This window comes from Gallinula chloropus (assembly GCF_964237585.1).
Source record: "Gallinula chloropus genome assembly, chromosome: 27".
Lineage (NCBI taxonomy): Eukaryota > Metazoa > Chordata > Aves > Gruiformes > Rallidae > Gallinula > Gallinula chloropus.
The window spans coordinates 1,633,213-1,654,094 of NC_140112.1; the positions used below are offsets into that span (position 1 = coordinate 1,633,213).

Here is a 20,882-nt window from a genome sequence, read left to right on the forward strand (position 1 = left end):
AAGGATCACAGAGCTCCAACCCCCTGCCACAGGCAGGGACACCAACCTCCAGGCCTGGAGCTACACAAGGTTGCCCAGGGCCCCATCCAACCTGGCCTTGAACACCCCCAGGGATGGGGCATCCACCACCTTGGAGGACTCTAACAAATTTGCCAGCAGTGACACCAGTGGTGCAGTGAGGGGTGCCCTGGCAGGCTGCTGGCAGTGTAGAAGGAGAGGATCTACCATCACCTCCCCTCTCACTACGGGCAGGGCTCACAGCAGAGCTTGCTTGTGTTTTTTTCTATAGCTGCCAAACACCAGCTCTCCATAAACTGAGGTAAACAACCACATCTAAAAAAACTTTCCCTACCAGCCTTGCCTTTGTTGCTCATTGCTTATTAGGAGAAATCTCGTAGGATCAATCCGCCCTCACCTGGGTAGCTTAAAATTAGACAGTGAAGTGTGAGACTCTTCCTCTGCGTTCCCTTCAGTGCTGGTGGAGAGAAAAGGTCTACCCAGCATGTGGTTCACCCCATCGTGGGACACATGTGGAAGGAGAGGCAAATTAATAATGTTCCATTTCCACTGCTGATCAAGGAAGCCCAGGCTGAGATAAGCTCAGTTAGGTGGCCTGAGCCTCGCCCTTTATCTTTTGCAAGTGTGCATACACCAAACACCCACTCTACTACTGCGCTGCAAGGAACAATATTCTTTCTAGGATGTGGGACTGGCGCTACCTCGGCAGGATGGGATGGTGAACAGCACATTTCCCATGTCTCTCTATGAGTGTGAAACCAGAGCCAGACCAGTAAAGAGGGTGAAACCAGGTGGGAGCTTTGCAATGCTCCTGCGACCTCCTGCTGCACCCCTGGGGCACCGATCATGGGGGTGTTCCCAGTTCAGATCTTGTCATCACCGCTCACACCATTTATGTTTCTGAAGAAAACACCTCCTGGAGTCACTGAGCTATCTAGGATGTTCATTTTCCTTTATTTCTAGGTGAAAGTCTGTAAAGAAAATCTTGGCATGCTCAGGACTCTTCATGTGCTGGAGGGTAACACACCTTTATGGTTAGGATTAAGAGGACTTCACTGTAAATAGTTGGGTCTATGACTCATGTCCATAGCTTGGTTCATTTTGCTCATCCTTGGAGAGAAACCCTTCTTCCTGGAATTCTTTTGCAATTTGTGGCTGGTTTCACTGTACCTGGTTGGACATAAAGCAATGTAAAGAAAGTCCAGGTGGCAAAGAATGCTTCATCTGATAGTCCAGCCTTGTTTTTTCTGATGGTGCCCTGATCCAACAGTGCAATGAGGGTTGGAAATCCTATAACTGGTGCCAGTAGCCTGGTAATGCAATGAAAAAGAGACACCTTATTCCCCAAACAGTGATATAATGAATTCATCATTTGTGTCCAGAAACACAGGGAAACAAGATTTGTGTCATGGCCCCTTGTAAAGGTGAGTTTCACCTGAAGTGAGGAAGTGAGCACCCAGTGAAAGCAGTGAGGTATTTCATTTACATGTGTGTCATGGAAGATGGTCTCTCACGTGTGCACGTGCGTGTGCAGGCACATGGACGTGCCTGAGGGATGAGGCTCATTGCTCAGCCTGGCCTTTTCCCACAGACTCAGAGCTTGTGATAGTGCTGGAGCCTGTTCAGGTCAAGGTGGAGACTCGGGCTGGAGGTCTGCAGGGCAATCAGGGCAGCCCACACACAATCTTTCCCTAGGAAATGGTCCTGGTTTCAGCAAGGACAGAGTTAATGTCTTCCTAGCAGTTGGTGTAATGGTGTTTGGGAGTTGGGATGAGAACAGTGCTGATAACACCCTGATGTTTCTAGTTGTTGCCAGTCAAGGACTTTTCAGTTGTTCCTATTTCCCTGCTAAAGAGAAGACGGGGGCACCCAGGAAGCTGGGAGGGGACACAGCTTGGATAGGTGACCCAAACTGGCCAAAGAGGGTATCCCATGCCAATTTACATCATGCTCAGCATAAAGGGGAGCTTTTGGGGGAGGAGTGCAGTTTTTGGGGAGGGTCCAGTTTCAGGACAGCTCTGAGCTGCATGGCCTGAGCTGTGCCATTCGGTGAGAAACTGCATTGCATATCACCAGTTTCATGGGTTTTTGTTGCTAGAAAAGTCCTATTAGTGCTATTTCTCCCTCTGCTGTCCTAGTAAACTGTCCTTACCCCAACCCACAAGGTTCTACTTTGGATTCTTTCCCCTTTTCTCCTTCCCCTTCCCACCCCAGAGCAAGCAGCTGCGTGGTGCTGGCGGGCAGAACCACGACAGAAACAGATGGATATTTATGCTTAGGAAAGGTCTTGAATTCATTAAGATGCCCAATTTAGCATGTGAGGCCATTGCAATGAGGCCACAGGGCCAAAAGAGTTCAAGCTCCCAATTACGAAGGCACATTTCCGTGCAGCGGGCCACATCACTGCACACACCAGCCTTTGAAATGCCTGTGGTGAGATCCCCAAACTGCCAGACACACAGCTAATGACCAGCTATGCAGACAGAGTTGTTATATCCACTATACTCCACGGGGCATGGCACCTGTCTGTCCAGCAAGCCCTTCACAGACGTAAAAAATAATACTCTTAATATTACTTCTCTTTGAATGTAACCAGAGAGACATGAGCTGCTTTGTGCAGAAAGGTGCTAATTCATCTCGTTCATAACCTTCTGGGCTATTTAATTTTACTCCTCTCTATAAAGAGCTCAGGTTCTCAGATGCTGAACTTCACCCCTGATGCACCTATTTCAGGGTTACAAATGATGAAAAATCCACTGGCCTCATTCTCCCCTTTCACATCAAAGTAGAAACTAGTGGGAGGAAGAATTTAAATCAATGCTCCAAGTTCCAAATTTTCAGGTGTTCTGTGAGGATAAGGCTAAATCTTATAGTCACTGCCAATTACCTGTGTAGTGATGCTAAGGCATCCTACTCTGCCTGGCTGGGTTTAAGGAGCTTTAGTTTAAAGAGGCCCCGAGCTTTGACCAAGAGCTGTACTGAAATAAGGACAGAACTGGGTGTGTGGATAATTTGGGTTTTAGTGCTGTTAAGCATCTCAGGCTGAGCCTGGACTTCATTGCTCTGTCACCAAAAAAAAAAGGAGAAAGATTACAGATAATGAGCTAATAACACTTCACTTTCCCAGCCTGCTTTGCATCTTCAAAGCGCTCCACAAGAACAAACTAATTAACTGTCCAGAGAAGAAGCTCATGACTAAGAGCTGAGAAACCATGTGAGTCAACCTGCTTGCGACAGCCCTCTGCAGATTTCAGTAAAAACTCATTTTGGAGGAAGGTCTGTTTACTGGCCCGACTGGTCACACCAATCCCCAGCTGCATTCCAGGGGCGTGAGCGGCGCGAGCGGACCCAGCCCAGGAGAAGCCCCACGGACTTCAAAAGCAGCACCTGGACAGGAATGCCCCAAAACCAACCGTGTGGCTTCCTCCTCTTCATTTGCAGGCACACTTGGTGAAACTGCTGAGCTAACAGTCCCTCTGCAAACCTCTGCAAAACGAGGTTTCCCCACTCTTGCTTTCCTTTTCCAAGACCATTCCTTCCGAAAGAGCTCACCCTGCCAGGGTCTGTTAAGAGGAGAACTAGGGTTCCTTGTCCCAAGCCAGCCTTGGAGCTGTGTCTCCAGCTTGAGGAGCTCTGTTGAAGCCCCAGCTCTCTTCTTTCTTGCTTTGGGCAAGCTATTAAGCTGCCACAAGAATGTGACTTCTCTTGCAGGTCTTCGGCTTTCGGGGAATGTGGGTCACATTTACTTGAGTAAAACAGAGATGAGAATGTCTCTTTTTGTGTGTGTGTGTCTATGGGTAGATGAACTCAGAGACCCAGCCCTGTGAAAGAATTTACACATTTCAGGCCAAGGTTTTTGTCTTGGAAACTCCTTACCTAGGTGTGTATACTGCCACCAGGAAACATCCCTGGTGTGCCTCTGAGGCAGAGCCTCTAAATGATGGATGGAATTAAACTCAGCTTCCCCAGATCCTCAGCAAATCTCAGCCCAAAGCTTGTGGGGAAGGGCTGGGGAGGAAATGCAACTGTGGGGCTTGCTGAAGGGTAGGTGCCTTTCCAGGGGAGACATCAAATCCCAGGACATATTTCAGGGATACCAGCCCCCCCTCTCAGAACCTCTCAGTCCCAGAGATGGTGGGATATCAATGTACAACCTCCCCCTGAGGGTAAGCTTCCATCCCACCTCACATGCAAGCTGCTGAGGACCCCAGGATGAAGCACTTGCTGCCCCCCTGTTTGGTCCAAGGCTTTAGAAGGCCTGATTTAAAACTGCAACAGCCAGCAAAGGACTGGGGTGAGTTAAAGCAACCTCCTTCTGTAGCCATAACCCCCTCCTGCCTGGGAGGAAGTGCTGTGGCCCAGTGCTTTCCCACAGAGCATGGGGCCAGGTTTCCAAAACATCTGCCTCAGGACACTGGGATCTGGGAAGATCTGGGAGGGTGTTTCGTGCCCATGAAAGCCCACATCCCTGTGAAACACTCCCAGCTGTTTCTGCTGTACCCTGTCCACCCACAGCTGGGACTTGGGGCAGACAGCAATCGTTCCCCCTCAGATCCTCGCCTGGTTAGTGGGCAGAAGCTCTGGGGACTTGTGCATCATTTTTCCTTCTTCTCAAAAGAGCAGCACTTCCTTCTGAGTTGTTTATCTGTTTGCATGCCAGTAGGTTGTCCTGCCCTTAGCCCAAGGGCCTGCAAGCTGCAATTGGGATTTTTCTGAAGTGGCCAAGAAATGCCAACAATTTCCAGACTCCCTGAGCTGCTCTTCCTTTGCAATGATGGTGTTTGGATGGCAGCAGTTAATCACAGGGCTCAGGAACTTACGGGACTAATTGCACCATTGAGCAAATAACCAGGAGCTGGTTCGCATCCTGCCACGTTGTGCTCCTTCCAGCCAAGACCCCATCCTCCTGGCCTTGACCTGCTGGGTAACATAACATTGAATCACCCTCTGGAGACATTTCTCACTGCCCACTGCCAGGAGAGGCTTGGGATTGAAATAAGGCCATGAGTAGGTCTGCTAAGCACTGCTGTGACTTGGGCTGAATCTGGACCTGCAGCTCCTGGTGTACTCTATATGGCTGGAGGAGCAGCAAGTTGAGTCCTGGCTGAAGCTGATGGTCTCCAGCGATTCTTTGGATGGTTCTGGAGCCCAGTGATGCCAATATCTCCTCCACACCTTGGAGCCCTTTGTACAGACAGCCCAACTTGGTAGCCATGGTGGATGTGCTCTGGGCAGCAAGGCAGGTGATGAGGGCCTCCATGAGATGCTCAGCCCAAGGGAAGAGATCTGTTGTCCAGAAAGAACCCTTGGAGACCTCTTCCAGCACCCAGAAATGCTTCTTAGTCTTTTCCAGGATGGTTCTGCTTGTAATTATTCTCACAGAATCATGGAATCAGAGAGCATCTCCATGGACACCTCTGGACTCACTCCAACAGTGTGACCTGCTGGCCACACTGCTGGGAATGCAGCTCAGGACATGGTTGGCTTTCTGGGCTGCCAGAGCACATGGGTCATCTTGAGCTTGTCATCCCCTAACATCCCCATGTCCTTCTCCTCAGGGCTGCTCTCCATCCATTCCCTGCCCAGCCTGTCTTTGTGGCTGGGATTGTGCTGACCCATGCACAGGACCTTCAGCTTGGCCTTGCTGGACTTCATGCAGTTTGTCCAGGCCCAGCTCTGGAGCCTGTCAAGGCCCCTCTGGATGGTGTTCTTCAGGTGTCATCCTTCCCTTCAGAGTGTCAACCACACCACACAGCTCTGTGTGGTTGGCAATGTTGCTGGGGGTGTGCTTGATCCCACTGTCCATGTGGAGAGGAGAGAGGAGAGGAGAGGAGAGGAGAGGAGAGGAGAGGAGAGGAGAGGAGAGGAGAGGAGAGGAGAGGAGAGGAGAGGAGAGGAGAGGAGAGGAGAGGAGAGGAGAGGAGAGGAGAGGAGAGGAGAGGAGAGGAGAGGAGAGGAGAGGAGAGGAGAGGAGAGGAGAGGAGAGGAGAGGAGAGGAGAGGAGAGGAGAGGAGAGGAGAGGAGAGGAGAGGAGAGGAGAGGAGGAGGAATGTAGCTGAATTTCATATTCCATTTCATGTTAAGGTGTGTCATGGCACACAGCTAATGGACTGACAGGTCATACTACAGCACTGCAACAATAATTGCTCTATTTTTACAGCTAATCAACAAGCATCTGGTTCACAGCAAAAGATCAAAGGGTTTCCCTGGATCAAAGTGTTCCATCTTTGTCATGCTATCAGAGTTAGGTTTACTGGCCTGCAGAGGCACAACTGTGTTTGTTTACAGGTGCAGGACGGGTGGCTCACGCCACTTCCGAAAGCAAGGGGGCACCTTCAGCAGGGTAATCTCCATATTGCACTGCACCACAACCAGACACATCACACGTGGTGTGTGGCACTGGAATTGTAAGCCAGCATCACACAGAGAGGGAGTCTGGAATGCTGCAGCTCAGCTGGGGTTAAACACCAGCGCTCGGAGACACGCTCCCATCAAGACGAGGAAACAGGAACCTGAACCTTCCACCCCACCAGCAAAGTGCTGTAACCTCTGAGCTGTTAGATAATGGATGCATTGCCTTCCTCTCCTGTCCTTCCCTCCTCCTCTGTGTCTGTTGTTTGAGGCTCACAGGCCAGCTGAGCAAACAACCCATCTGCTCTGTGCAGGTCCTGAGCTGCTCAGGATGAACCCCAGGAGCCGCAGCGCTGGCAGCAAACAGCAGGCAGGAACCAGGCAGGGGTGGTGGCATCTCTGGGTAGGGGTCAGGCACTTCCAGGCACTCCTGGGTCTGATGGTGCCTGTCAATAATCTGCACCAGACCAGCTTTTCACATATTGATTTCCCACAGGAGGACAAAGGGAACTGCTGGGTAGTGAGGATTATGCCAGGTCTGAAGGTAAAGCCTGTGAGTTCACACTTCAGCGTGCATTTCCACCTTGTTCAGCTTCCAACAGGCCCAAACTGGGACTTAGCAGGACACATACAGTGTCCTGGGTCCTTGCAGTGAGAGTACAGGGTGCAGGACTTGGCTCTTGACCAAGGGGACAGTGTTTTGTGAACAAAGACACATCCCTCATGAAACGTGCCCATTGCTGGGTCTGTGACCATCAACACAAGAGCTGCCATCTGAGAGAATAAACTGAAAGCTCAGCGTTGCATCCACCTCCCCTTCAGACCACCCCACCTCCTTCTCCAGTGAGGCTCTTCCAGTGCACTCAGGCTGCTCTGGTCCAGCTCCCTGATGCCAGCACAAGCTCCTGAGCCCTCTGCTTCCTTTGCTGGAGCACAGACTGGGGTGACTGCAGAGGAACGATACCCTAAAACACATCCCCTGCTGTAGGGTGCCTGAGTCCTGGGATGGCCCACCCTGCCTCAGGGTGCCATGGGCACGGTTCCCCTGTGCCCCTGGCTGCTGTTCCACCTTCCTCTGGAGGTGTGTGCAGGACCTGGTACAGCAAGCTCTGCACACAAGTACTTGTGACTGTGTCTGCCCATGTGTGTGCTTGGGATTCTGGGCACATGTCTGTCTGTGTGTCTGGATGCCAGGGGAGCAGGAAGGTGTCAGCAGCAGAGCAGCAAGGACAGGAATACTCTGAAGACACATGGCCTCAGAGCTGCCATGTACTGGAGATGATCCCATGGGAGCTGATGCTAAAGGTGTTGGCTCTTGTCTCACAGCTCGACCTGTGCTGCAGAGCTTTGTGCTCTGGCAAAGCATGGGTGTGCTTGGTCTCCACATGCCTTTGGGAGGGGAGATGGGTCAGGCTCTCTACCAATGGCAGGGTGCAGGAGTGGGATGAATTCTCTTCAGTGCTCCAAACCTCCCTGAAATCTGTGCTGTCCCCTGACCTGGCCACTGCTACAGCCACCTCTGGTGCTCCTGCAAAGTGCCATAGTGCTCAGCACCATCCCAGGCCAGGGCATACAGTGTGGTTTACCTTATGGACCCACTGCTGGTCAGAGGGCTGATCCCAGCCCCTGTTAGGGCTCAGCATCCCTGTGCTCTTCCTGCCACTGGCTGCTTCCTTGCACCAAAGAAAACTGGACCAAGGACTTCAGCTGAATCCTGGGCGTGAGAGCACATGCAAAAGCAATGATTCAGACATCAGCAGGAAGCTTATTTTCCTTCCACTAAATGCCAATAAAATGCTGCTTCCAGAGAACAGCTAAAGCCTCTTCCTTTCCATCCCAGAGCATTGTTGCCTGCTTTGTCAGCGGGACTTGGGCATGGGTCATTGCACAGATGCTAGGCTGTGCTTGTGGTGCATTAAAGACTTTACTGATGATTTAACACAACTGTGGAATCAGCATAAACATGGGTGACTTTAGCCAATTAAAGGCAATTAATTGATACCTGTGAATTAGCTACTACAAGCAGTGATTTACAGGGCTCAGATAATAAATGAAACCAAGTTTTATAAGGCATTTAAAAATAATCATAAAAAAAGTTGCAAACGTCAGGTGCTTGCATGAACAAATCAACCTGTGCTGAGGAAGGACATCTCACAGCAGCATATGGGTTGGGACTCTGGAGAGGAGAGCTCCAGGTCTGGAAGATGTTTCAAAATTTGGAATTTTCCTCCTTTTTCTCTCTATTAAAACACAGCCCTTTGTCAGTCCTGGCCTGCAAAAGTCAGAGGTTGCACTGCTTGATTTTTGCAGGTCTTTTTGTTGGCATTTGGCCTTGGCACAGACTCAAATCTGGGCACCTTGGTACTTCTGGGAACGGTGGCACCATGGGTGGGTGCAATGTGGCCAGTCCATACCACAGAGCCTGGGGTGATGCAGTGCTCAAGCAGTGAACACCACACTGTGCCCAAAGGACAGGCAATGCCCACTCCCTGTAAGAATGGCACCTGGTACCATCTGCTCCGTGCTCCACAGAGCTGTTCCACCCTTGAACACCTGGACATCACTGAAAACTACACCCTGGGCAGTGGGAGCTCAGTGTGCCAGCCAGGGTTCACTGTTGGCACAGCACTTGGGGTGTGTGTTATCCTGCTGGCGCTGGCACCCAGCCCCAGACTCAAGTCTCCATCCCACACTGGGGACCACCATGGGCATGGGGTCAGCTAGGGAGCAAAAAGCAGGAGGTGCAGAGTAGCCCATACTCACTGGGCTTGTCCAGCATGTTGGGCAGCTTCTGTCCTCTTGACACACCCCCCAACACCCCCTCCTCTCGTCCTGCCTGTCTCCTCCACATGCTGCTCTTGCTCATACCTCACAGCCCTTGGGACCACCTCAAACTTAGCACTGTGCTTGAGGAGCAAGCAAGGTGGAGGTGAGGGGATCCTCCACCCTGTGTGCCAACTAATGGGGCCAGCAAGAGGCTCCACACACACACACATCAGGTGAGACACCCTGGGCCCTGACAACACTGTAGCTTCAAGACTTCCCTTGTCCCACAGGTTCTCATGGACCCCTGCAGCTACACCATGGACCATAATGCTGAGAGTGACCCTGGTCCTTGTGACGTGTATGGGGCAGGTGGCCCCAGGACAGCAGTTGCAGAATTTCCTGTGCTGTCCAGAGCATCCCTGGCTACCATGAACTGACCAAAGACATGAGCAGGCTGCTTCCATCTGTAGCCATGGTGGCAAGAACAGGCCCTAAAGTATCTGTCTTTCAGCCTGGCTTTGATGCTGAGAGCATTCTGTGTGCCTCACACACAGCTCTGGTTTAGCACACTCACAGTCCAATATTTTACCAGCACCTTCTGGGTACAAACACATCCTCTTTCACATCTGTTCCACTGCATGAGGACAGTGGTGCCTGGGGAGGATCCTGGCATGTGTCTGCATCGATGGACCATGAGGCATAGGCTGGGCACAGTGTCCAGGCCCATACAGTAGTGTGGGGACACTCATGCTGAATGGCAGAGGAAGAGCTTTGTACCCAGGGCTGGCAGCAGCCCCTGGAGCTTTGGAGTCTGTTCAGGACATTGGCACCACTCTGGGGGAGGCAGAGACCTGTGTCACACCCTGACATAGGATGTGAGCCCAGCATGCACACCTTGCTGCAGCACCTGTCAACATCTCCACAGAGGAATCACAGAAACACAGAATCAGAGAGGTTGGAAGGGACCTGGAGAGCTCCTGGGGTCCGACCCCCCTGCCAAAGCAGCTCCCCAGCTCATCTTGCACAGGGCAGCGTCCAGACGGGGCTGGAATCTCTCCAGAGATGGAGACTCCACACCCCCTGGGCAGCCTGTCCCAGGGCTCCCTCACCCTCACTGGGGAAAAGTTCTTCCCCATCTTGGTGTGGAACTCCCTGTGCTCCAACTTGCAGCCATTGCCCCTTGTCCTGTCCCCACAGACACTGAAAAGGGGCTGCCCATTCCCCCTGCATCCCATACTGAAGATATTTACAGACATTAATTAGATCCTCCCTTAGCCTTCTCTTCTCAAGACTGAACAGCCCCAGCTCACTCAGCCTTTCCTCAGAGGGGAGATGCTCCAGGCCCTTCAGCATCTTTGTAATCAGCATGGTCCTGCCATGTGTGGGGCACAACCTGGTCCCTGTGCAGTGCTTTGGCACTTGAGCAGGCACTGTGGAGCTGCACAAAGGACTGTGCCTCAGAGGAAGGACCATGGCATGGAAGAGGTTTGCACCTCATGGTAGAAGATGCTCTTCCTCTGCAACGTGCTGGAGGATGCTACACCTCATAGCTCCTGGGAAGATGCCCTGCCAGGGAAGAGCAGAGCTCTCTACCCTTCATACCATGCTCTGGAGGATGCATCCAAAGGCCCTTGCTGTGATGCAGATGTTCAGACCACAGAGCAGTGCTGCAGAACACCAGGTTAGTTCTGTTAGCACCCTGCACCTCCAAAAGCTGCTGCCAGGGGTCCCTCCCTCTGCAATGCACAGCAGGGTGACCAGCCCTTGGCCTGCTGTGCTGACTAAATGCATCACCAACACATGTGCTGTGCATGTCAAGATGGGGACAGCGTGCCTGCCCATCAGAGCAGCTCAGCAGCACCCAGCACCCTGCACCACGCTCCAGCGAGCCTTGGCACAGCATCCCGTGCCACCACAACCACCACACAGCCCATGCAACACTTGGGGTGACTCCAGCACCCTTGTACCATCCTGGAGAAGACCCCAGAGTGCTCTGCCTCATCCCAAAGGACGTGTGCACCCTGTCCCTCGTTCTGTCGTGCCCGAGCACTGCGGCAGCTCCGCTCAGGGTGGAAAGCCACGGGCACGGCTGGCAGAGGGAGCTGGGGAGGGTTGGTGGCAGGGCTGGCTGCTGACTCAGGGAGGTGCTGGGCGGGGAGGCAGCGCACAGGTTTCGGCCCCAGTGAGCAGGGAGCCAGGCTGGCAGGGGGCCAGCACGCTGCCGAGACAGGCAGCACTGTGGGAAGCAGGGAGTGCCTCCATACCCCCACCCTGGGCGCTGCCAGCCCCGCAGGGACGGGCAGAGCGGCTGCAGCACCTCTGCACGGCACCGGGCACCAGCACTGGCAGAGCCCTGCCTGTGCCTGCTGCAGAGGTGTTGAGGATGGACCTCAGGAGTCCAGGAGAAGGGGATATTGTTTTTCTCCAAGCTGGGCGTACCTTTGTGCCCAGGGCTGGGTATCTGTCTGATGCAAAATGTCATTGGCAAGACCTTCATGCAGCCACCCTAAAGGGATTTCATGTCCCAGCACTGCCACCCTCCCCAGCACACACAGAAACCTGAATCCCAGACTGGTCAGGATTGGAAGAGACCTCTGGAGATCACCCAGCCCAACCCCCTGCCAGAACAGCATCCCCTCAAGCAGGCTGCACAGGGCAGGGTCCAGGATCACAGGGTTGGGATGTCTCCAGAGATGGAGACTCCCCAGCCTCTCTGGGCAGCCTGGCCCAGGGCTCTGCCACCCTCCCAGGAGAGAAGTTCCTCCTCAGGGTTAGGTGGAAGTTCCTCTGCTCCAGTTTGTGCCCATGGCCCCTTGTCCTGTCCCTGGGCACTACTGAACACAGACTGACCCATCCTCCTGAGCCCACCCCTCAAGGATTTATCAGCATTGGTAAGATCCCCCCTCAGTCTTCTTATCTCCAGGCCTGACAGTCCCAATTCCCTCAGCCCCTCTCAGTAAGAGGGATGTTCTAGTTCCCTCATTGTCTTCATACCTGCCCTTTGGTCCCAATGTGGGATCAGGCTCATCCCTCCACACCTCATTTTTGAGAAGTGGGTGATAGGGAGCTGGTTGCCTTCCACCTGGTGCCTCACTAAAGCTGAAGCATCTCAGAGCCTTGTTCCCCCAAAGTTTGATGCCACAGGTTGAACTAGGCCAAATGATTTGTCATCCAACAGGCAGCACAAGAGAGAAATCTGCAGGATGCCCCCACATCACTGGGTGTGTGATGGGGAGGGCTGGCACCCCCAGCAAAAAAGGAGACAAAACATCTTGCTGAGGGATGAGAAGCCCTTGAAATCCATCATCCTGTGCATCCACCACCCTCCCAAAATGCTCTGGGAAATGTCTGATGGCCCAGATGATGCTGATCAACAGCAAGGGACAACTTGCCCCAAGAAATGGTCCTGCAAGTCTGGTGTCTTCTGACTGACAGCTCAGATCCATGCACCAGGAACACTCAGGATTATGCAGCTGATGTGCCCCCCTGGGCATTGCATGTAGGAGCATGCTACAGAGATGCCTACAGCTAGATGAAAGAGATCTTCATCCCTGAAAGGACAGATAAATGGTCTCTCCACATTGACTCACCCCAAGTCTTCATCGCATGCTGTCAGAAACATGGAGAAGAGGCAATCACAGTTGGTGTGGGCCCTTTAGGAAGAGGTGGAAGTAGGAATGAAAATGACCTGGAAGTGGGGTTTGTGGCTAATCTGTGGACCAAGAGGCTTGGAAGCAATGCCCCAATCCCAGTGCCCCAGTCCATGCTGTCCCACAGGGCCAACCCTGACTCAGAGAAGACTGAGGGGGATACTCCTGCAGCACAAGCAGGAACTAAAGTGGCCACAACTCGGATTGCCCCAGACTGCAGCAGGAAAAGCAGGTCAGGCCACTGAGGTCCAGTACAAAACCTCCTAAAGCCCACAGTGTGAGATGCTGTGAGGCAAGGGGACATGGTATTTAGGACGTCCTGGATGGCTGCTGCATCCTCTTGCACCCCAGGGAGCGGGTGTGCAACTGCACTTGCTCAGTCCAGCTGGCTGGGACTGTCCTGTTTCCTCTGAGCTCCAAGCTTTAGGATGGAGACAACACCTGCACCCCCCTCACCATTCTTTTTTATTTACAGACACAACATCAACTGGGGGTGCAGAGATGAGAAACGGCACCTCATGAAGCATCTGCCCACACAGGCAGCGCTGTGCCTGCAGCAAGGTCTTTGCTCTGTGCAGTGGGAGGGCAGGTGGGCACGTGGTGCAGGCTCCATGACCTGGGGAAGCCAGCTGGCCCACCACAAGGCACTACACCTCTGTGTGGCTGAGCCTCCTTTGCCTCCTGAGTCATCTATTTCCACCGCCCGCCCACCATTGTCTTCCCACGGGCAGCCTTTGACCTGGAAGAGAAGCAGGAGTGTAAAGACATTAATGGGCTGAGAAAGGAGGGAGAAGGTGGGTGCTGTTGGAGGAGAATCAGAGGCCCTGCAAAGAGGACCAAGCCATCTCTGGTTGATGCTCACTGCCCTGTGGGGAGGAAGGTCTTCAGTAGCCCCAGGTGAAAGCCTGGGACCCACGTTAGTCCATGTGTTGTGGGACTCAGTGGGAACAAGCTCATGCATTTTGCTAGGTGTTTCCCAAATCCCAGCCATGGTCCTTCCTCCCAAATGAAGGATCTTGGCTGCAGAGGGATCAGGATAGCTGCAGGATCCTTCTCCCAGGAGCCAGAAGCTGTGAAGCAGTTAGCCAGGACCCACCACATTGCTCTCCTTAAGCAGCATCAGGGGAAGAAGCACTGCTCTGGGCATGGGTCAGCAGAGGGGAGGAGGAGGAGGAGGAGGCTCAGCTGGACAGTGAAGGGTATTTCTGGCACAGGAGTCACCAGTCCAGCTCTGACATCAGCCCCTGTGTCCCAGCAGCACACGTGCAGTGCGAGGCAGATGGCACCCAGCAAACCCCAGTACTCACCCCTTGCTGCAGGAACAGGATGTGTTGGGGCAGAAGGAAAGAAAGGTTTGGTGTAAGTGGGGGGTGCTGCTGGCTGTCACACAGGGCAGACTGAGCACCCCTCATGCGAAACGACAGGGTGGGATAGGGCTGTGAGAGCAGCAGGGTGCTCCCAAGAGTGGGAGTTAAACAACCACTTCCACCCTCCTAAGAAAGGTCCCCTAGTCCCATGTAGGGGACATGAGCACTGGGACAGGCTCCCCTGGCCTTGAGGGGCTGCACAGCTCCCACAGCCTCGGGGATCTCCTCTCCTACACACTCTGGGATCTCCAGCACCTTCTCTGAGCTGCTGGGCAGAGCCACTGCAGGGATGGGGACAGCTGGAGACTGGCAGGACTCATGGGACACAAGGTTCCGTGAGCTGAAGGGGGGTGTCCCTGAGGGTCCATCCCCAGCCGGGGTCTCAGGGCCAGGGGGAAGCTGGTGGAGGTGGGAGGAAATGGGTGACTGTCAGTGGGTGCAGAACAGCATGGACTGAGGTCCCTGGGCCAAAATCCACATCCCTGAACACCAGGAGAGGGAAGGGAAGGGAAGGGAAGGGAAGGGAAGGGAAGGGAAGGGAAGGGAAGGGAAGGGAAGGGAAGGGAAGGGAAGGGAAGGGAAGGGAAGGGAAGGGAAGGGAAGGGAAGGGAAGGGAAGGGAAGGGAAGGGAAGGGAAGGGAAGGGAAGGGAAGGGAAGGGAAGGGAAGGGAAGGGAAGGGAAGGGAAGGGAAGGGAAGGGAAGGGAAGGGAAGGGAAGGGAAGGGAAGGGAAGGGAAGGGAAGGGAAAGAGGATGGCTCTGTGAGGGTACAAGAGAGCTGGGAGATAAGCAGAGGGGAATTGGGGCCAGGGGAGCAGGTAGGTAGAAGGGCAGGAGGCATCAAGGAAGGACTTACACTTTCTGGTGGTCACTGACACGGTTTCGGAGGACATTGATCTGCAAGAGAAAAAATTCACAGAGTTTTAGGGGTTGGAAGGGACCTCCAGAGGTCATGGGGTCCAACCCCCAATGCAGGTGGATGCTGAGGCCTGCCAAGATGACCCATGCCTGGCCAGGGACAAGGTTTGTGGTGAAGGTGCATCTCTGCTCTCTCATTCCCAGAGGGTCTTGTGTGGGGTTTAGCACAGGACTGTGATGTGCAGCACAGCAGGAAGCCTGTTGTGGTGCAAAGCAAATGTCCCCAGGAGCTGGGAGGTCACTGGGCCACCACACAGCCCCTTTCATCCTCTAGCATTGCATAGCCATGTCCTCATCCCTGATGGAGTGGCTGGGAGAGCAGGTTTGACCCTGGCTCACTGCAGAAGGGATGCAGATGCAGCTTTGCTTTTCACTCTCAGTGGCTACAGGGACTCTTGGTCTTTGTCACACCACGTTTAAGGGGAAAAAAAGTCCTTTTCTGCCCACCAGCTGCCCTGGGACAGCACCATCAGCCAGGCAACCCACCTCATGGTCCAGGTGGGGAGCAGCAGGAGCAGCCAGGCACACAGAGCTCACCTCGTACTTCTGCCGCTTGAACTTTTCCTGCAGGTCAAATTTCTCAGCCTCCAGGTCACGGATGGTTTGCCATAGCTCCTTGGCCTTCTCCCTGTGGGAAGAGCTGGCTGGTGTCAGTGCAGAAAAGGGGTGTCACTCACAGGGCTCTCACTGCAGGGCACAGGGCAGCCGGGGATGTGTTGCCCAGGTGATGATGCCAGTCCCACGGGTGGACCAGAGCCATGGGTGAGGTCGGGATGCGAGGGGACACGCGTGTCCCACACGTGTGAGCGTGGCTCCCTCTGATGGCCACCGCTGTCAGCAGCAGCCTGCCCACGGTGGCCCGGCAGAGCCACAGAGCCCATGTCACTGCTGGGGTGTCACAGCCCATGTCCCACCCGTGCCACAGCCTCCTGTCTGGGCTGCAAGCCACAGCCACCCATCCCTGCCCCTGCATCCTGACCCAGGAGGTGGGGCCCAAAGCAGACCCCCTGTCCTGGAGATCCCTCCTGCAAGTCATGCTCACCTCAGCTTGTCTTCATTGAGGTGGTCAATGTTCAGGGGCTTCCGCCGCTCGCTGAGGATCTTCTTCTTCTTTTCCCTCTCTGTTTGCTTCTTCCCACCCTTTTTCTCTGACTGAGGAAAGCATCAGTCCATCAGAGGGACGGGAACCCACTCAGCTTCTGCTCTACCCCCATCCCCAGCTCTGCACCCAACACCCTCATCTTTTGGGACTCCAGAAGCACATGAGGTTCTCAAGGAAGTTTTGGCAGTAGTAGACAAGACACCCCCCCCCCCCCCCACACACACACACACACACTCCCATCCTTGTCTCTGAGTCAAAGCTGGACCATCCCTGGCCAGCATCTGCCAAGCAGAGCTCTCAGCTCTGACTGGCCCTCTGACCACTGCTGGGACCTAACCTTGGTGGCCTGTCTTCTGCTTGTAGACACCCCAGTCTACCAGCACTGAGAACACGCACAGTGCTGTGGGGCCAGTCCACGAGCCAGCCCATTCTGGGAGAACCCCTACCCAGGGTAGGGTCACACCTTCTGCATGTAGCCCCCAAAGTGCAGCATGTTGGAGAAAGCCTTCTTCTTCCGCGCTTCCTCCTCAGCCCTCTTCCGTGCCTCCTCTTCCTCCTTGCGAGCTCTTTCTTCCTGCCAGGGTCAGACGTGGGTGAAGACCGGACAGATGGAGATCTCATGGAGCAGTTTGCATGCAAGACACAGCTCGTGCTCCAGTGTGTTCAGTAGCTGGGCTTGTGCCCCCCCCCTCACTGGGACCAGCCCAAGCCCCCAGCCCTGGGGGGACACTCACTGCCATGCGGGCTTGTCGCTCCTTCTCCCTCTCGCTGCGAATCCGCTGCTGCTCCGCCCTCTCCGCCCGCCGCTGCTCCTGCAGAAGGAGAGGACGTTGGCTTGGACACCCCAGGGAATCCTGAGGGACACATCCCTCACCCCAAAAGCCCTGAGAGCCCCAAGGGCGGATCTGCAGCTCCCACGGCTCCCAGGAGAGCACATGGACCAGAGCCCACGGGGGAAGGTGCATCTCTGTTAGGCACCACAGCACTGCAGCCACCAGAATAGGGGTTCCTAGACAATGGGGTACAAAGTCTGGCTCAGATCTCTGGCAGGGGCATGGGCTGCCTCAGGTCTTGCTGTGGGGGCAGTGGGGAAAGGACCATGGATGTTCACCCACAGGGGAGAGGGTGGCAGTAGAAATACAGGGGGAGGGCTGTAGACCTACAATCCTGTCCTTGAGGGAGATGAGCTCCTCTTCCTCCTTCTTCCTGCTCTCAAAGTGGGCTTCAATGAGGGCCTGAAGCTCGTTCAGGTCCTTCTCCATGCGCTTGCGGTGGATGTCCTGCACCAGACAGAAACAGTCCCATGAGTGAAGCCCTCCAGGACCTGCAGAGCTGCTGGACACAGTGCAGAGGAGCAGGGGTTGAGTACTCACATCAAAATCCAGTCTCTCTCCATCTGGGATTTTAGGAGGCACCAGGTTTGGCATGAAGACCCTGCAATTGAAGGTGAGCAGGAGGATGGTAAGCCTGCAGCAGATACCTGGGACAGGATGGTGCCTTTCATCCACACACTGATCTACCCAGCCCTCCTCTCAGCCTCACAGCCCCTGGGGAGGCAGAACAGGCATGCTTTGAGGACAGGGATATGTAATGCTGCTTGCTGGTGGTTGCCAGCTGGACAAGCTCAGAGGAAGACCTCTGGCATTTTTGGGAAGCACTCCAAAGCACCCACATGGCTGGAATAACTGCATGCTGCCAGCAACTTGGCCACAGCCCTTTGCCAGGCACCCTGGGGCTGGCAGCCACCCTACTGCTCACCCAAAAGAGCACAGAGGAACAGGGAGCTGGAAAGCATCTTCTCATCCACTGTGAGCTTGAGGGAGGGCAGGAGGTGCACAAGGGGGTGAAGAAATCATGGCTGAGGACAGGATTTGGGACATCTCCCAGATGGTAGCATCCCTGGGGACCAGGAGGACCTGCAGGTTCCTGCCAATAGTTTACAGTCCTGCTCCTTCAGGGTCCCACCCCAGGGATGGAGGAACTCCCATGATTGCCTGCATCTTGCCAGCCAGGGCCAGGACTGTACTGGAGGAACAAGACCCTGAATGTGCCATGGACCACGTGCCCCAGCCTGGGCACACAGAGATGTTTTCCAGCTGCACAGCCACAGGGCAGCTGGGCTTCCTCCAAGGAGCACTCAAAATACTTCACGACCACTTTTTTCAGGACCTTCTTCATAAACTATATTTATCTGTCTGTTTGTCTCCATCTTTCTTTCCATGTCCCAGTCCCAGACCCTACTTTGGAGGCCTCACTGTCCCACGCCCTTGATAGGGCATGACATGGAGCCTCTGTCCAGAGCCTCCTCGTTCAGACCTTGCACCAGGGAAAATGCACTGACACTTACTTGGGCTTTGGCTTCGATTCACCTGCAGGTCCCCAGGAGCAGGAGAGAAAGATGACATTAGTGCCACAGAGGTATTTGCCTTCATACCTCAACCCAAAACCCCCAGCAATGAGACAAGGTACCACTGTCCCAGCAGCACAGGCTGCATCATCCTCCAGCAACAAGGCACACAGTGAAGTGACCATCTGTGTGCCAAAGCCCAAGACACATGTTGATGCTGCTGACTGAGCAGAAGAGTGTTTGGTCCCTCCTTACACAGGCAAAGGGACAGTCCCTCCCACCCCAGAGAGGAAGGAGGATGGACACTTCACCTTCCCCAGGCTCCTGCTCGCGGTCCCCCTCTCCACCTGTGGAAAACACGATGCTTTGGCTCCAGGAGGCCAGCCCTGCTGTGCACCCAGACCACGGACACCCCATGGGTGCTCCCCTCTGCCCTGTGCTTAATCCCCACTGCAAAACCCAGCTCCATCCCTCCAGGATGAACAGGGAGAGAGCAGGTTCCTCTTGGACATCCCTCACCCACAGGCAGACCAGAAAAGCCCAAATTCCTCTCCAGGAGGAACCTTGATGAGCTCTTCAAGACCTCAGCCTGGGAAAGCAGTAGTACTACCCTCTCCTGTATTTTGGGTGAAATTCTTACCTAGATAGCACAAAGCCCCTATTACTGCACATCTTCAGCAGCAAATTAATTCAACACTGGAAAACCCAATGGGGCCAGTGTCCTGGGGGACTGGGATCACAACTGACATGGTGAAAACTGCCCCTCCTCCAGTGCTGCTTTACCTTCTCCTGGTGACTTCGTTTCATCTTCTTGTTCTGTTTCAAAAGCAATGGGCAGAATATGAGCATCTGCAGGTGAGGGCAGCCACATCCCCTCCCAGCACAGAGGGGTCCCAGTGCCCTAATTTGGGGTACATGGGTAGGATCTGAGTCTGCCCCACCAGCTGTAATAGCACAAGCAAGCCAGTCTGCTCCAGAGAGATGTCATGAAGACCAGAGCCTTGGATGGTGAGACACCCCAGATCATGACCACAGCCCTGGAAATTCTCCCTCTCAGGCTACGGGGACCCCTTGGTGGAACAAGCTTCACACACCTTCTGCCTTGGTTTCTTCAGTCTCCTCCTCCCCCTCTTCTACCTGTTCTTCCTGACCTGTGGAATAATGGGCAGTGTAAGTCTGACAACCACCACTCCCCTAGCTCCCTATGGACCCCAGTATCAGGACAACTGCAGCACAGAGCTGGCCTGGGGGAGATGTTCCCACAGGAGAAAGAAACAGCGGCTCAGAAAGCACAGAGCTTCACTCTAACCTCTACCCAAGGGCTGGTCCCTGCACTTGGGTAGCAGAAAATAAATAAATTAAAGGATTTATAGCCACCTCCTGGTTTATCCTTCACTCCCTCTCTACACCCCATGGTGGGAAGAAGAGATTTCTGTTGCTGTCCTCCAGCCAGCAAAGAACAAGACTGATGAGCATTAGAGAATGTGCCCTCAGCACCTTCACAGTCTTATTTATGACACCGCGGGAGTGTTTTTCCACTGGAGGGAGCAGCATCCCCATAAGAGTCTTCCACTGGAGTCAGAGCAATGCCAGGGCCCACAGGTCCTGGGAAGACTTGCCATCCCACCCCAAGAGAGAAGGAAAGAAAAAGAAGACAGCAAAGCACGAGTGTGCAAGAGACAAGCCACAGACACGGGAGCTGAGATGCACAGGGAAGGGGGAGTGTGAGGAGCAAAGAGAGAGAAGTGGAAGAATGAAAGAAAACCATTTCCCAAGCAAAAGACACACCAACCCACGACAGATTCACAGCAGCAGTGGAGAGATGAAATAAAGAAAGGTGCAATAACTACCGTCTTCTTCCTCTAGCCATTCTTCCTCTTCTGAGCCAGGGAGGAGGGAAAGGAATAAGTGCAGAGGTTAGTCAGATGCCATAAAGCTGTGGGGTGTAGCTATGGCGTGGTTTTCCCCTCATGCCTCTCTCTGCTTTTCGTGTTCAGGGCTGCCTGGCAGCGCCCTGAAGTAGCAAGAAGCTCAGCACGACCCAGGTCCCAAACCCAGCCCCAAAGGCACAGCCCCACTGTGTCCCAGAGCAGCTGTGTGCACCGTGGGCTTTGCTTCCTCATCAGGCTGAGGCAGTTGGAGGTTTGTGCTTAAGCATCGTTAATATGCATCCAGCTGAAGCTCCAGCTCCTGTTGAGCTGTTGTGGCCACACCTCTGCCAAAGCCCAAGTCCAGCATCTCCACCCAGTTCTGAGCCAAAACAGGGTGATCTCTCCCAAAAGAGATCCTGAGAAATTCCTGGCTGGTTTTGATCCTACTGATGTTTCAAATGGAGAAATCTGGAGCGTGGTCTCATCTGCCTTT

The 20,882-nt window shown here is 54.0% G+C and overlaps 1 protein-coding gene across 1 annotated transcript; it reads right to left on the reverse strand.

Annotated features, from left to right (window-relative positions):
• Window positions 1–13,442: 13,442 nt before the first annotated feature.
• On the reverse strand, window positions 13,443–19,664 carry TNNT2 (troponin T2, cardiac type). Its single transcript, XM_084276065.1, has 12 exons — window positions 19,613–19,664; window positions 19,302–19,334; window positions 18,830–18,865; window positions 18,519–18,540; window positions 17,545–17,605; window positions 17,335–17,451; window positions 16,906–16,983; window positions 16,635–16,745; window positions 16,112–16,221; window positions 15,607–15,697; window positions 15,008–15,048; window positions 13,443–13,524 (listed from the first exon to the last, which is right to left on the reverse strand). Exons 5-12 carry the CDS (start codon window positions 17,596–17,598, stop codon window positions 13,476–13,478), a joined length of 651 nt encoding a protein of 216 aa, XP_084132191.1. The 5' UTR covers window positions 17,599–17,605; window positions 18,519–18,540; window positions 18,830–18,865; window positions 19,302–19,334; window positions 19,613–19,664; the 3' UTR covers window positions 13,443–13,475.
• Window positions 19,665–20,882: the final 1,218 nt, after the last annotated feature.